Raw genomic sequence first — 14,854 nt, forward strand, 5'->3', positions numbered from 1 at the left:
TTAAAAATGGTATCTCCAACTCTCACTACAAAAAAAATTTTATTGCAACTTTTTAGTTGTAAATAAACCTCACTTTTACTCAAAAAGAATTAAAAATTAATATTTTGTCACAAGTTCTTACTAATGTATTTTTAGTCACAACCTATCATATATAAGATAAAATTTGTTATTACTAAAAATACATTTAGTCATAACAAAACTAAATGTATTTTACACTTTTATTATTAAGTGTTTCTACAAAAATTACATTTGTATTCAAGTGTATTACTCTTTTAGTTACACTCATAAATCATATTTACCACAAATATTATTTAAATTATAAATATCATCAAAACTAATTAATAATATCATTTCTAAATGCCACTACTGAATCTGACCAAAAATTTGTGTGAAAAGCCCAAGAATATTTCTTTTTTATTTGCTTTGCTTTATAATCATTATATATTCTCTTATCCTCTTATATGGTAATTAGCTAGTACTTAAATAATTATTTTGGTAATTATTTCAATGGTGAAGCACTATTATTTTGTCCTTTAGGGTTCTATTTGAACCAAACACAAGGTCCAAAAAGTAATTTATTAAAATATAAGGTCCAAACAGATAATGAAACAAAATACAGTGTCCAAAATGGTATATACTCTAATAATAATAATAAGGATCGCAAAAAATTAAAATTGCAACCTAATTGTAACGACCCAACTTTTCTTAACTAAAATATTTTCCAAGTCCGTGAAAATATTTCGTAGCCTTTAAGCTGTCAAATCTAAACTTTGAAACTAATTCCCGAACTTCGAATTTTTCTTGAAGCTTACATAATAATTCCCGAGCCTAGCTCGTAAATTATTAGTCTTAGATGTTACTTAGATAAATTTTTCTAAACCTTGATCCTCAAATATCAGTTTGTAGACTTTGGGGTACCTAATCCCGAGCTTCGCGACAAAATTCCAAAGTTTTGGACCAACTACCATTTATGGTCCCTTTGGTTACTAATCAGTAACCATTAGTAACTAGTTGGCCACATACACGTGACTACCCCATCATCTTCATAAAGCTCAACACCAAAGGCAGTCATGGCTTCTCCTCTACACCACCATAACCACCCTCTCGGCCACCACAACCTTTTCTCCACTCCCACGTTGATCATGGAGCCAAACTTCCATACCCGCCTCTACCATTCATCACCCATCACCAAAACACCCCAAACTTCAAGCCTTATCATATTAAATCGTTCCCAATCCCCAAATGAATGTTTCTAGTCCCAAAACACAGATTAAAACTATATAAAACAGTCCACAAATTCATCACCATCCTAAGAAACAAAAATGAAAAATGGGAAACGTAACACTACGAAGGAAATCTATGAATATATACCTCTTACTGTGCCCGGTTCTTGGTGTGTTCTTTCTTTTCCTCAACTTAGTACACAACACTATGAACACAAGAAAACCATTTGACATGAATTTGGTACTCAGAATCTAAGAGAAAAATCAACGCAAATGTATGTTCGGACTTACGTTTTTCTTCTGACTATTCTTGCACCGGACTCCCAATAACACTCCCTTCTTCCTCTTGCTTTCTTCTACAATCAAAACATAGGCTCTAAGGACGTCTCTAAGGACTGTAATCCAAAGAAATAACCACAAGTGCACCGTGCACTTCTTCCTTTCCTTCTTCCCTCTCGGTTCTAGCTTCAATATCAGGATGGCTGAAACCAAATGAGAGAAAGTGGCTTCAACTCCCTCTCAACCACCCTCAAATAACCTCCCAAGATTCATTCAAAATTTCCCACCAAGTTTGTGTGTGAAAAACTTACGTGAGAAACATAAGAATATATATTTATATTTATACATGTGCTGTGCTGAAAAGTCACAGAACAATGTTTCCAGGTTATTACACTAATCAATTAAAATAATAATAAAAAACAAATTATCATAACTACTAGTTTATTTTTTATTATATGTTGACTTTATGTTTTTATATACGACAAGACTTTGTTTTGTAATTTATTTATATTGATGGTTGGAATATATTATTGTCATAATACAGGCTGTTATAGCTTAGATCAAGGAGATGAGCTCTTCCACCAATACTAATATTGTCACTTTTGCTGGTTTATGTGGCAATAGTTTAATCCAATTGGATGAATATTATAACATAAAACGAACGACTCAACTTTTGATAAAGAATTATTATACTCTTCTTTTATCATTTCGTTGTCATTACAGTGATATTTTCATATTGCCATTGCTTTAAGTTTTTTGTGAACCTTTAACAATACTGAGTTTGCTACTGAAGTGAAGTGAGACATGGCTGCTGAACTTGTGATCGGGTCTCTTCTCTCTTCTTCTTTTGATTTTTTGCTGGAAAAGATTGCTTCTCCTTATGTTGAGGAGTTCTTCTTCAAGGGAAATAAAAGTTGTGTTTCTGAGAGGCTTTTCAAGTTGAAGTCAACGTTCAACTGTCTCGCTGCTGTTCGTTTCGAGGTGGAGAACAAGAAAATCAAAAACCCTGCTGTGGAGGAGTGGCTGGACGATCTTCTCGACGCTGTGGATGATGCTGAGGACTTCTTTGGCGATGTTGAATATGATGCTCTCAAACCGAAGAAAGCTGCTGAGTCAAGGAAAGCAAGAAGAAAGGCAAGTAAGTTACTCTCTCGTTTCTTCTCCAAACCTTCGAATTCAATTGATCGTAAAAGAAACACCGATATGGAAGAGATTCTTCTGAGATTGGAGTTGTTGGCAAATCAAATTGGAATCTTGAATCTAGAAAACAATGTTGTTGAGGTGAAACCATCAGAAATGTTGTTTGTTAAGACTTCACTGCCGGATGAACCTGAAGTTTATGGTAGAGAGAATGACAAGGATGCTTTAATGAAGTTATTAATGTCAGATGATGTATGCGGTGATCAAAAGATATGTGATGTCATTCCCATAGTGGGAATGGGTGGGATTGGAAAAACTACCCTTGCTCAAACCCTTTTCAATGATGAAGAAGTGACGAAGATGTTTGAACTTAAGGTGTGGGTGTACGTTTCTGATAAATTTGACGCCATGGCTGTGACAAAAACCATTCTTCAACAAGTAGCTCCGGATGATGATGTTCGCAATGGCATGGATTTGAATTCGCTTCAAGTTAACTTGGCGAAGAAGTTAATGGGAAAAAAGTTTTTGATTGTTCTAGACGATGCTTGGGCGGATGATTATGTTCAGTGGAAGGAAGTGATGAAGCCTTTCAAGGATGGAGCCAAAGGCAGCAAAATAGTAGTAACAACAAGAAAGAAGACAGTTGCGGATAGCATTGGAACCGTTGATCCACACTATCTTAAAGAATTATCACAAGATGAGTGTTGGGAACTGTTTGCGAAACACGCCTCTCGTGGAAATCTTGAAATGTTTATTGAGAATCCAAGATTGGAAAGTATCGGCAGAGAAGTTGTTAAGAAATGTAATGGCTTGCCTTTAGCTGCTAAAGTTCTAGGAGGGCTCTTGAGATCGACGTTGGATGCTACGAGATGGGAACAAATAGCAAAGAGTAATATTTGGGAGCTGACAGATAAAAGGAGCAAGATTCTTCCTGCAGCTTTAGAAGTGAGCTACCACTATCTTCCTGCACACTTGAAAAAATGTTTTGCTTATTGTTCAATATTCCCAAAAGGTTATTTATTTGAAAGACAGGAGTTGGTCTTAATATGGATGGCAGAAAATCTGGTGAAGCATTCCAAAGAGAATAGGAGAATGGAAGAAGTTGGTGATGAGTATTTTGATGAATTAATATCTATGTCGTTTTTTCAACCGAGGACCGATTACTTTAATAAGCCGTGTTTTGTTATGCATGACCTTATAGTTGATTTGGCTAGAGTTGTTTCTGGAAAATATTGTTGTTTGTTAGAGCATAATGAAGATATTGATAAGTTTGAGAAGAAGACTCGTTACCTTGGATGTGCCACAGAAGTCCTTTGTTATGGTGATAAGATATCTACTTATGATTTTAAAGCTACTCGTTTGCGAACCCTTTTGTCAATAAGATCTAGTCTTGGTGGTTCATTGGTTCCTAAGGAAGTAGTGCACGATTTGCTGCCGAAGTTGAAGTGTTTGAAAGTTTTATCTTTTCGTGGTATCACCGATTTGGCTGATTCAATCAGTGATCTAAAATATCTTCGCTATTTAGACCTTTCTGGCACCGACATTGTGATGTTGCCCGAATCTGTAACTTTATTGTACAATTTACAGACATTGAAATTAGAAAATTGTCATCGACTTGAATCTCTGCCTAAAGATATGCATCATCTCATTAATTTGAGACATCTTATTATCAGGCAAGAAGAGGTGTTAAATGAAATTGGGTCGTTGAAAGAGATGCCAAGCCAAATAAGTAAATTGATGAATCTCCAAATGTTGACAACATTCATTGTGGGAAAGAATAGTGGTGCTAAAATAGAAGAGTTGGCAAAACTTTCAAGTCTACGCGGAGAACTTTCCATTAAGAAGTTAGAAAATGTGGCCAATATTACCAAAGCATCGGATCAAGTCAATGTACTGGATAAGAAGCAACTTGAGAAATTGAGTTTGGTATGGACTGCTTATGTTGTTGTTGATCCAAAACATGGAGAGGTTGTGCTTGAAATGCTTTCACCTAACACAACGTTGAAGCAAATCAAGATTCTTGATTATCCAGGCACAAAATTTCCAAATTGGGTTGGGGATGATTCATTCAGCAACATTGTTGAAGTAAGGCTTGATAAGTGTCGACGTTGCTCCTATCTACCTCCTCTTGGACAACTGCCTTCACTAAAAATTCTTCACATTTCAAGTTTTGATTCAGTAACGACTGTGGGTGCTGAGTTTTACGGGAATAGTTCTGCGAAGAAGAAGCCATTTTCATCATTGGAAACCTTAAGGTTCAGCTTCATGTCATCATGGGAGCAATGGCATTCAATGCAAACTGAAGATGCAGCAACATATGGAAAGCTCAAAACACTTTGTATTTCTGATTGTCCTAAGCTCATTGGGGATTTGCCTCGCTTCCTTCCTTCATTAACAAAGATTGAAATTGATGCACATAAGCAGTGTGCTTTAAATATCCCAAGATTACCTTGTGTGAGAGAAATGGAAATTACATATTTGGAAAATATAGAGTCATTGTATGAGGCAATAAAGGCAATGAATCCTTCTTCTTCGACTGGAAGTTTGCTTACCACTCTCACTCCTCTTCAGTCACTTACTTTGAGTAAGTGTGGGTCATCCTTTAGATCCTTCCATATGGATTTATTTCCCACTCTTCGAACTCTTGAAATAAGCTACTGCGATTACTTTGAATCCCTCTCAATGTCCGATGGTCAATGTCAGGAACTAACTTCTCTATCTATCTCTTGTTGTGATAGCTTTGTGTCTTTCCCTAATGGTGAACTTATTGCTCCCAAACTGAGAGAATTTCAGATTTTTCTTTGCCCTAAATTGAAGTGGTTGCCTGAGAAGATGACTTCCCTCTCATCTTTGAAATCTTTGACAATCGGAAGTTGTCCATTAATAAAGACTATTCCTGAAGGTGGTCTGCCCATTAGTTTGTCTAAACTTGGGATAAACTATCATCAACTTTTGAGGATGAAATGGAATCGGCAAACATTACCCAATCTCAGGGATGTTATAGTTGACGGAGATGAAGAAGATTTGGAATCATTTCCGGAGGAAGGACTACTGCCTGCCACTATCACCTCTCTTACTATCCATAGATTTTCAAAACTTAGAGGCCTGGACAAAAATGGGCTGAGTCAACTCACCTCCTTGCAACAACTTCACATCTTGTGGTGCCCTGAGTTGCAGACATTATCAGAAGAAGGGTTTCCAACCTCCCTCTGCTCTTTGAGTATATATGATTGTCCTCTGCTGAAGAAAATTTACGACACAAAGGACAGTGAGAATAAGGAGTATTGGAGAAAGATTAGTCATATACCCCATGTCAAATTTATTTGAGCAAGCATTTACCATACGTCACATCCCAATCTTTCACACAACTACTCTGAATGTTGAATCAAATAATTGAGGTATGTATTTGCTCTTTTTAGGCAATCTCAATTAATTGATTGATCTCTTTGTATTTTTCTTCTATTAATCGTTGATCTAGACCACATCTGGAGAGAGATAGTTGTTCGTATTGCCCACATCTTCTAAAATATATATTTGTTATTAAATTCCAATAATATAAAGTAGAATAATTATTAAATTCATAAAGTGTTGGCCATTCAAATCATGGATGTATATATACACACAGAGATGTATATCTAAGTATGTTTGCGAAATTATAAGCCTTCATTATTTGTATCAATGAGAGTATCTTTTGTAAATTCTTATGTATTTACACAGATAATTTCCACAACATGAAAGAAGTGATTTTAAGCATTCTATAATGTAAGAGTTTGTACTTTATAAATTCACCTAAAATAACTGAAATAAGTAATCTGGTTTAATGGATTTAGTGTTGAGCTTTAAAAAATTAATAGAGATAATTTATTAGCTATGAGTCATTGATGTATTAGTTGTAGAAGAGAATTTGGGAAGTGATATTTCCGTGAGTTTTAGAATTGTAGAGAGGAAGTTTGAAATGTTGAGTTTTACTTTCATTGATTAGATTAGTGGATTAAGTGACAGTGAAATTCGATATGATTTGATTTATCTCTACGTGTGTGTGTTGCAGATCATCACTCATTTATTTATGGAATGTGCATTAATTCAGCAGCTGTGGATGAATTTACGGAATTCGAAATTCAATGGTGTCTGCCTTGGTCTTGTGCTCAAATGATTGAGAGAAAATTGTTAGGAGGAAGGCAGAAGCCAAAGCTGTGGTTAGCGGCCATTTTAGGTTGCAACTTGGATTTATAAAACACAAGACTTTGAGGGATCGACTTTCTTTCCTAGGCCTTTGTAGAGATTGGGGAAGGTTTTTGTACTAATTATGTTTTAGTTTGTAGTTATCTCTTATTAGTTTTGTCTTATGATTGTGCTGCTAGAGATGTGTTCTTTATTTTCATGTAATTCTCAAGTTTTCTGTTTGTTACCAAGGTTTTCCTCCGCCACAAGTGAGGGCTTTCAATAAATTTGGGAGGAGGTCACTCATGGACATGTGACCTTTGACTTTTTAAAAAAAAAAAAAAAGATTGAGCTAGAAGGAACACGTCCTACTTCAAATAGAAGGAAGAAAGTCAGAATTGATGCGATTGTGAAAAAAAGGTTCAATTTTAGGTAATTTTACTGATCTAAAAGACCAAAGACTTCATACATTTTCCCTTTTCTGATTTATTACAAGATTGGAACATATGGCAGTAGTTCTGTCATTTTCCATCCATTCTGTAAACCAAATTATGATGTTTTTTTATTCTTATCCTGTGTAACAGAGTTATCCAGCTTGCTATGTATCAGGGTCATCAGACATCAAGATCTGTCAATTGTTGCTGTTTTGGATTATAAAATGTGTTATTTGATTATTTGGTCTGAACCAAGTAAACTACTTCTCTTGTTCATCTTTTACAATATATGCTCTTAATAAGTTGTTCTTTTGTTATGCTTGTGAATATTTAGATAATTTCTAATTGTAGTAATGATGTGTCAATTAGTTGATGTTAATAGTCTTTTTAAATCTGTAATTAGTGATATTAGTGATTGAACCTATAAATAGCCAAAGTGGATAGTAGTGGGGGTTATCTGGCTTTTGTGTTTTGTGAGAAAGTAAAAACTTGGTATTTGTAACACTTTTGCTTGATATCAATAAAATACTTTACAAGGAATTCTTTCAAGTACTGTAATTCTCTTCCAGGGTCTATCAATTATTAAGGTAATCTTTCCTATCTTTGTTTGACACCTTTCGCCAAATTATGAGTTTCGCTTTCAATTAATGCATATATATATCTATATGAAACAAGCAATGTTCTCTCAGGGCTCTGTGGAAAGACGAATGAAAACGAAGATTTTAGCTATATGCTGACAACTCTAGCTTGAAAGAAACAGTCTTATCTTTCATGGCATCGAATCAGAGTTGATGCAGCTGTGGGAAAACGAAAAAGTTCAATTTTAGGTAATTTTACTGATGTACAAGATTGATGACTTCCTGTATTTTTCCTTTTCTGGTTTATTACAAGAAAAGAAGATTTTTGTTTTGTGTGATAAATGTTATGTTTCTTATCATATAAATACATATATATATATATGTGTACTTTGACTAATTGAAATTACCACTGTCAAGTGTGAAGTTTGTGTATGTATATATATTGGTCTAATTGAACCTTTGGGAGATGAGCTACTACTTACTCTAGTTTTGAATAGACAATTTCCCATTACTGCAGGACCCTTTGCAAGCTTCAGCTTCTGGAAACTCAATCTATGCAAAGTGTTACAAAATTCTCAAATCCATACCACAAAACTTCAAGCTGAGGTAAGCATCTAAATTGCTAGTGATTGAATGTTAAATAGAGAGTACAAAAGATTGGGAGACACATGAATTAGTGTCCTTGTAATTTTTTCAGGCAGAGTAATTTCTGGTGAAAGAGAACTTGTTGAGAAACTTGGAGAATTGTGTTGAGGCTGTGTATTGAAGCAGAGCTAGTTTGCGAGTCAGCAAGTTCTGGTGCTAGGCAGGTAGCCTGTTGAAGTTGTATCGTCTTTGAGATTTAGTGGACGAGCTCGACTGGATGTAGGTCATTATCTTTGAGGCCGAACCAGTATAATTGTTCTGTGTTGCTTTGGTTGTGTGTGTGTTATTTTTGTGATCTGTTTTTCTACTTGGTCTTCTTGTGTAGCTTATATTGTGAGTCTTGGTGTTGGATTGAAACCCAACAGAATCCTTGTATAGCAAGTTTTAAACTATTAGAAACTATTGAATAAACATATTTAGTAGTTTTTTTTTAATATTGAATCCTTGCTTTTGGACTTGCGCTGTAACTCATACAAAATACATTCATGTTAGAAACCAGCTTTATCAACCAGAAGTAAGTTTAGTAAAACATTGGTAAATTTAGCTACTTCTTATTTATGTATATATGTATAGACACATGTTAAATTGCACTGGATTGAGTATCTTGCTCAGTTTTTCATCATTCTAATTTAATCTGCTATGCTAAAGAAGAACAGTGCTTTTTTTGTGTTAGTATTTCATCTTAATTAAGAAGCTACTAAACTTTTGCAGTACATGATGAAACCTTATTAAATACGAATCAATTGATTCTGCAAGAGATAGAGAACAAGATTGAAGTTGTGTAACGTATAAATTAACACAAAATTTATCATAAGGTTGGTACTTGATCATCGACACCACATCTCTCTCTCTCTGAGTTATTGTTGGTTAAGTCTTGGCAACATCTCAGACTTTATTGTCACAACATTTGGTACAATTTCATATCAGATTCCACATATTTTGTTTCAAATTTGAATATACAGAACCCGATATTAAATTACTTAATCACTTTATGCCGCTTCATGTGGTATCGAGCATCTTAAGGTATCATATAGTAACATTCTTTCTATTAAAAGGAGGTTGACAGAGGTTATTAGTAACTGCGATGCTTAATGCAGAAGAAGAATTGCAGCAGAAGGAGAAGGACCAGAAATCTCTTAGGCCATCATCTGTAAAGCCATTTGCAGTAGTCCCAGTTGCTGCTGCTAAAGAAGATAGTTCTTTTGGCCCCTCTTCTATGCAAAGCCAACAAACGTTCAACCAACAAAGGTATATGTTCAATTTTCATACTAACTAGTTCTAGTCTTGTCACTTGTACATGTTATATGTTTGCTTTAAATTTCAAGTTTTGAGTTGAACTTTCTTTGAACTTTAATAACATTCCTGGTTTGTTATGATTAGCTAGTCTATCGTTGGCATGTACATAGTCTTGGTTTACATAGTGCTGTTTTTTCAGGTTTATTGTTTTACTAAAGAGGTGCTCAATATTAATGAACAAAAATGAGTAGCACTTAGTATTGCTTGCAGATGACTATGATTTGCTCTATTCGGTATGCAATTGTGAATAATAGTCCTTTGATTTTGATTCTTATGCTTTTAATTCTTGATTATTTTGGTATTTCTCAAGTGATGATCTTTTGGAGTTATGCTTGCAGTGAAGGCTTTTCCAAAAGATGACCAAACAAAGTGATTAGACATAACAATTTGCTGCTATGATTAGGCCAACCACCAAGTAAGATAGATGGTTGTTTTGAATGAATAGAATTTGTTAATATGGGACATGTTCTACATGTTGACTTCCTAACATCTGATCTGTTTCATACTCTCAAATATTTTTTTTGTTTTAATTCTTGTTCCTTAACAAGACAATATCATGACATTGGTATATTTTGATAGAGTTGTTTCTTTAAAAATGGTATCTCCAACTCTCACTACAAAATTCTTCGAAAAAATAAAATAAAATTATTGCAACTTTTTAGTTATAAATAAACCTCACTTTTACTCAAAATGAATTAAAAAACAATATTTTGTCACAAGTTCTTAAAAATGTATTTTTAGTCACAACCTATCATATATATATATATATATTTAGTCATAACAAAACTAAATGTATTTTACACTTTTATTATTAAGTGTTTCTACAAAAATTACATTTGTTATTAAGTGTGTTACTCTTTTAGTTACACTCGTAAATCACATTTACCACAAATATTATTCAAATTATAAATATCATCAAAACTAAATAATAATATCATTTCTAAATGCCACTAGTGAATCTGACCAAAAATTTGTGTGAAAAGCCCAAGAATATTGCTTTGTTATTTGCTTTGCTTTATAATCATTATATATTGAGGAAATTACACCAAATATGAGAATTTTTTATAAACTTTGAAAAATATGGCAGTTTTTTTTTAAAGTTTTTTATGGCATATTTTTTTTATTTACAATTTTATGGGAGCTTTTTTCCCATATATTTGTAAAACTTTATTTGTAGACCATATTTTATCATTTATACTTTTTTTGGTACCTATTTTTTATTTTTTTTAATAATTTTAATTTATTTGTGTTAATTTTTATCATTTCTTTCGACTCAGTTGCTTACTTGTAGCACAATTATTTGAAAGACCAGCGGAACAAAAAAAAAAAAAGAAACAGAAACCAACAACGCACATATTCCTCATTTATAATATAAAAACATATATAATTATAAATTTATCGGGGTAATCATTACTTTTGTTTTCCTTTTTTTTTGGTTTGGAAGGAATACTTAACAGGGAAGAGACCTGTCACAGAAAAAACTTCACTGCAGAGGATGAATTAGAGGAGGGAGAGATTGCAGAATGATTAGTCCAATGAGGTACTCAAAACGATCCTCTAATGGAAGAAGACAAAAGTTAGAAGTGGATCATTGATCACTGATCTTGATCAACATTTTCCCTGTGTTTCGGTTTGGCAAGCGATAGTCGGTTAAAAAAAACCATCAAATCTGTGATTGATTGCTTCTGAGGCATTAGATTAATTCCTCCAGACCAACGAAATGGATATGTGAGATCTCTTTGGTTGCCTTCTCATGTAATTTTGCTGTTATTTCTTTGCTTTGCATACAGTGTTATAGCTCACCCCTTCGATGGTGCAACAATTTTGTCCCCAAAAAAAATTAACAAGTTTGTGCTAATATTATGAATAGTCTGTGGATGTTCATGTATACAGACCACTTTTCTAAAACGTTTCATATAATTTTATTGAAAACATCAAGTATTTCTTGGCAAGTTATGGTGACATTATTACAGTCTTATTATCAAACTAGCCAACAAGTATGATAACACAAAACATATAATACACAGATACCCAAATGTTTGCTTTAATATATGTAGTACTGGCAGCTAGTTCCACTGATATGTTTGCTTTATTTTAGTCATTTTAGTTCCACAAGTGGAAAAACTTGTTTCAACCTAAAAATATTTTAAACATGAAATAAATAAGCCAACAAAAATTGAGAATTTTAAAAATATTTCTGAGTTATTTTTTTAGGTTTGGCTCAGTAACTAGTTATCAATGAGTTATTTTAATAGGAGTAACTGGTTATCTTCTTCTTCTTCTTCTTTACTGGATGTATTCTGATCTGTTTTCACTCGAGTACTTGCCACGACAGTTAAAATTGATAGTAGTAACCAGTTATTGTCACATTACTAAAAAATCTAAATTGATAATCGTAACTGGTTACAGCGAGATTTGAAAAAAAAATCAAATCTAAAAAAAATAATCAATTGCTATGGTACTTGGTTGCTTAGTCAGGTGTGAAAACAAAATCAAATCTAAACAAAAGAATCTAAATTAATCGCTATTGTAACTGGTTACATTTAGGTTTAAAAAAAATCTGATATGAATAAAATGATTCAGGCGTCATGGAACCTAGTTACTTAAACAGATTTGGAAAAAAAAAACCCAGAAAAATCAAAAGTTTTGTTTGCTTGTTTTTTTATGTCTTGTACTTGTATTCTGAATAAATTTTGTAAACCTATTGATACATTTTTTTAGCAAACGTTCTAGTTCTATTTTTTTAAATAATTAATAAACACATAAATATTTATGTTAGAACCTTATTTGATGAACGTTTGGCTGCTAAACCTATATCCAATTGATCTAAACATCACAGAGAAGAACCTTTTGACAACTTTTGCCCTTTTCAACCAAAAAAACTAATCAGCTAACCTAAGATTTCATATGTTAAAAGTACCCTAAAATATTCAACTACCTAGCTTCTTATACTACCCTAGTCTACACTAAATAATAGCAGTCAACTTTTCTTAAGTACATTTCTTAAATTAAATCAAATATGAAGTCAAGTACCTGGTTACTTAAACAGATTTAGAAAGAAAAAAAAAACCCAGAAAAATTGAATATGAAGTTCAAAATCAGATGTGAAAAAGAAGAAAAAGAATAAAACTAGATTTGAAGAAAGAAAAAGAAGAATAAGAAAGATCGAAGAAGAAGAAGAAGAAGAAAATCAGTTCGTCGTCGTCGTCGGAGGCAGCGGCGAAGGTAGCATCGCCGGAAGAAATCTGAGGAGAGATCGTGAGAAAGAAAATAAGAAATAAGGAAGAAATGAGGAGGAGAAAGAAAGAAATGATATGAAGAGAGAGAGATCGTGAGGAGAGAAGAGAAAATAAGAGAATTAAGTTTATGGTAATTTATTTACCATATTTTAAACTATTTTTCCAAAACTTACCATGTTTTGTACAATTTTTTTTTTCCCATAAATTTAGAAACTATATATATTTTTCCAATATTTATGTAAACTTCTCTTATATATTCTCATATCCTCTTATATGGTAATTAGCTAGTACTTCAACAATTATTTTGGTAATTATTTCAATGGTGAAGCACTATTATTTTGTCTTTTATGATTCTATTTGAACCATTTTACAAACACACAAGGTCTAAAAAGTAATTTATTAAAATATAGAGTCTGAACAGATAATGAGACAAAACACGGTGTCCAAAATGGTATATACCCTAATTATAATAAGAATAAATAGCATTTTTACCCCCGAACTATGACCACTGTATGATCGTGCCCCCCGAATAATTTGTGATGTTAAAAATTCCCCCCGAACTATGCACGTTATTGAAATATGAGACTTCTGTTAGATTTCGTCCTAGGTGGCTAACAGAATGATGATATAGCATTTTGTCTCTTGATGTGGCAGTGCCATGTGTAGAATAATTAGAATTTTTTTCCCCCGAACTTTGACCACTACCAAATTGTGTCATTTTTATTAAAACTAATTTAATTTAAAAAATGATAATTAAATCCTTAAATTTTAAAAAAAAATCATTTCAAAAGATTAAGAAAATAATCAATCCTAAAAGTTTCAAATTAATTAAATAAAATTCAAATACTCAAAAAATAAAAATCTAATTAATAGAAAATATTTTTTTTGTACTTTTTCTTTTCTTTTACTATATAAAATAAATATATTTAAATATAAAATTAAAAATAAATCATAAGACAAAGTTTTTTCCCCTTTGTCCTCCTCTTAAATTAAAATTTTTATTAATTTATTTAAGTATTTCGTCCACCTCTTTAATTAAATTTTTTTTCTTTGTTTTAGTATTTATTTTAAATGTTCATTCTAAAATAGTTTTAATTAATATTGTAAAAAAAAAAAAATAGTTATTTGTTGATAATTAATTTTTTTTTATTTATTAAGGATTTAATTATTATTTTTAAGAAAAAACATATATATATTTTTTATAAAAAAAGCACAATTTGGTAGTGGTCAAAGTTCGGGGGGCAAAATTTCCAATTATTCTACACATGGCACTGCCACATCATGAGACAAAATACTATATCATCATTCTGTTGGCCACCTAGGACGAAATCTAACAAAAGTCCTATATTTCAGTAACGTGCATAGTTCGGAAGGAATTTTTAACATCGCAAATTATTCGGGGACACGATGATCATAGTTCAAGAGGCAAAAATACTATTTATTCTAATAGTAAGGATCGCAAAAAATTAAAATTGCAACCCGATCAATTAAAATAATAATAAAAAAACAAATTATCATAACTACTAGTTTATATTTTATTATATGTTGACTTTATGTTTTAATATACGACAAGACTTTGTTTTGTAATTTATTTATATTGATAGTTGGAATATATTATTGTCATAATACAGGCTGTTATAGCTTAGATCAAGGAGATGAGCTCTTCCACCAATATTAATATTAATATTAATACATTATATACAATTGGATGAATATTATAACATAAAATGAACAACTCAACTTTTGATAAAGAATTATTATACTCTTCTTTTATCATTTCGTTGTCATTACAGTCATATTTTCATATTGCCATTGCTTTAAGTTTTTTGTGAACCTTTAACAATACTGAGTTTGCTACT

General features: G+C 32.3%; 1 protein-coding gene and 1 long non-coding RNA gene across 2 annotated transcripts; both read left to right on the plus strand.

Moving 5' to 3' along the window:
• Positions 1 to 2,175: 2,175 nt before the first annotated feature.
• Positions 2,176 to 5,969, plus strand: LOC133825860 (putative disease resistance protein At3g14460). Its single transcript, XM_062258753.1, has one exon. The coding sequence runs from the start codon at positions 2,307 to 2,309 to the stop codon at positions 5,967 to 5,969; it is 3,663 nt and encodes a 1,220-aa protein (XP_062114737.1). The 5' UTR covers positions 2,176 to 2,306.
• Positions 5,970 to 7,134: 1,165 nt separating this feature from the next.
• Positions 7,135 to 8,435, plus strand: LOC133824847 (uncharacterized). Its single transcript, XR_009888583.1, has 3 exons — positions 7,135 to 7,235; positions 7,388 to 8,064; positions 8,333 to 8,435. It is a non-coding gene; the product is annotated as an uncharacterized LOC133824847 (long non-coding RNA).
• Positions 8,436 to 14,854: the final 6,419 nt, after the last annotated feature.

The sequence above is a fragment of the Humulus lupulus genome, chromosome 3 (genome assembly GCF_963169125.1).
Source record: "Humulus lupulus chromosome 3, drHumLupu1.1, whole genome shotgun sequence".
Taxonomy (NCBI): Eukaryota; Viridiplantae; Streptophyta; class Magnoliopsida; order Rosales; family Cannabaceae; genus Humulus; species Humulus lupulus.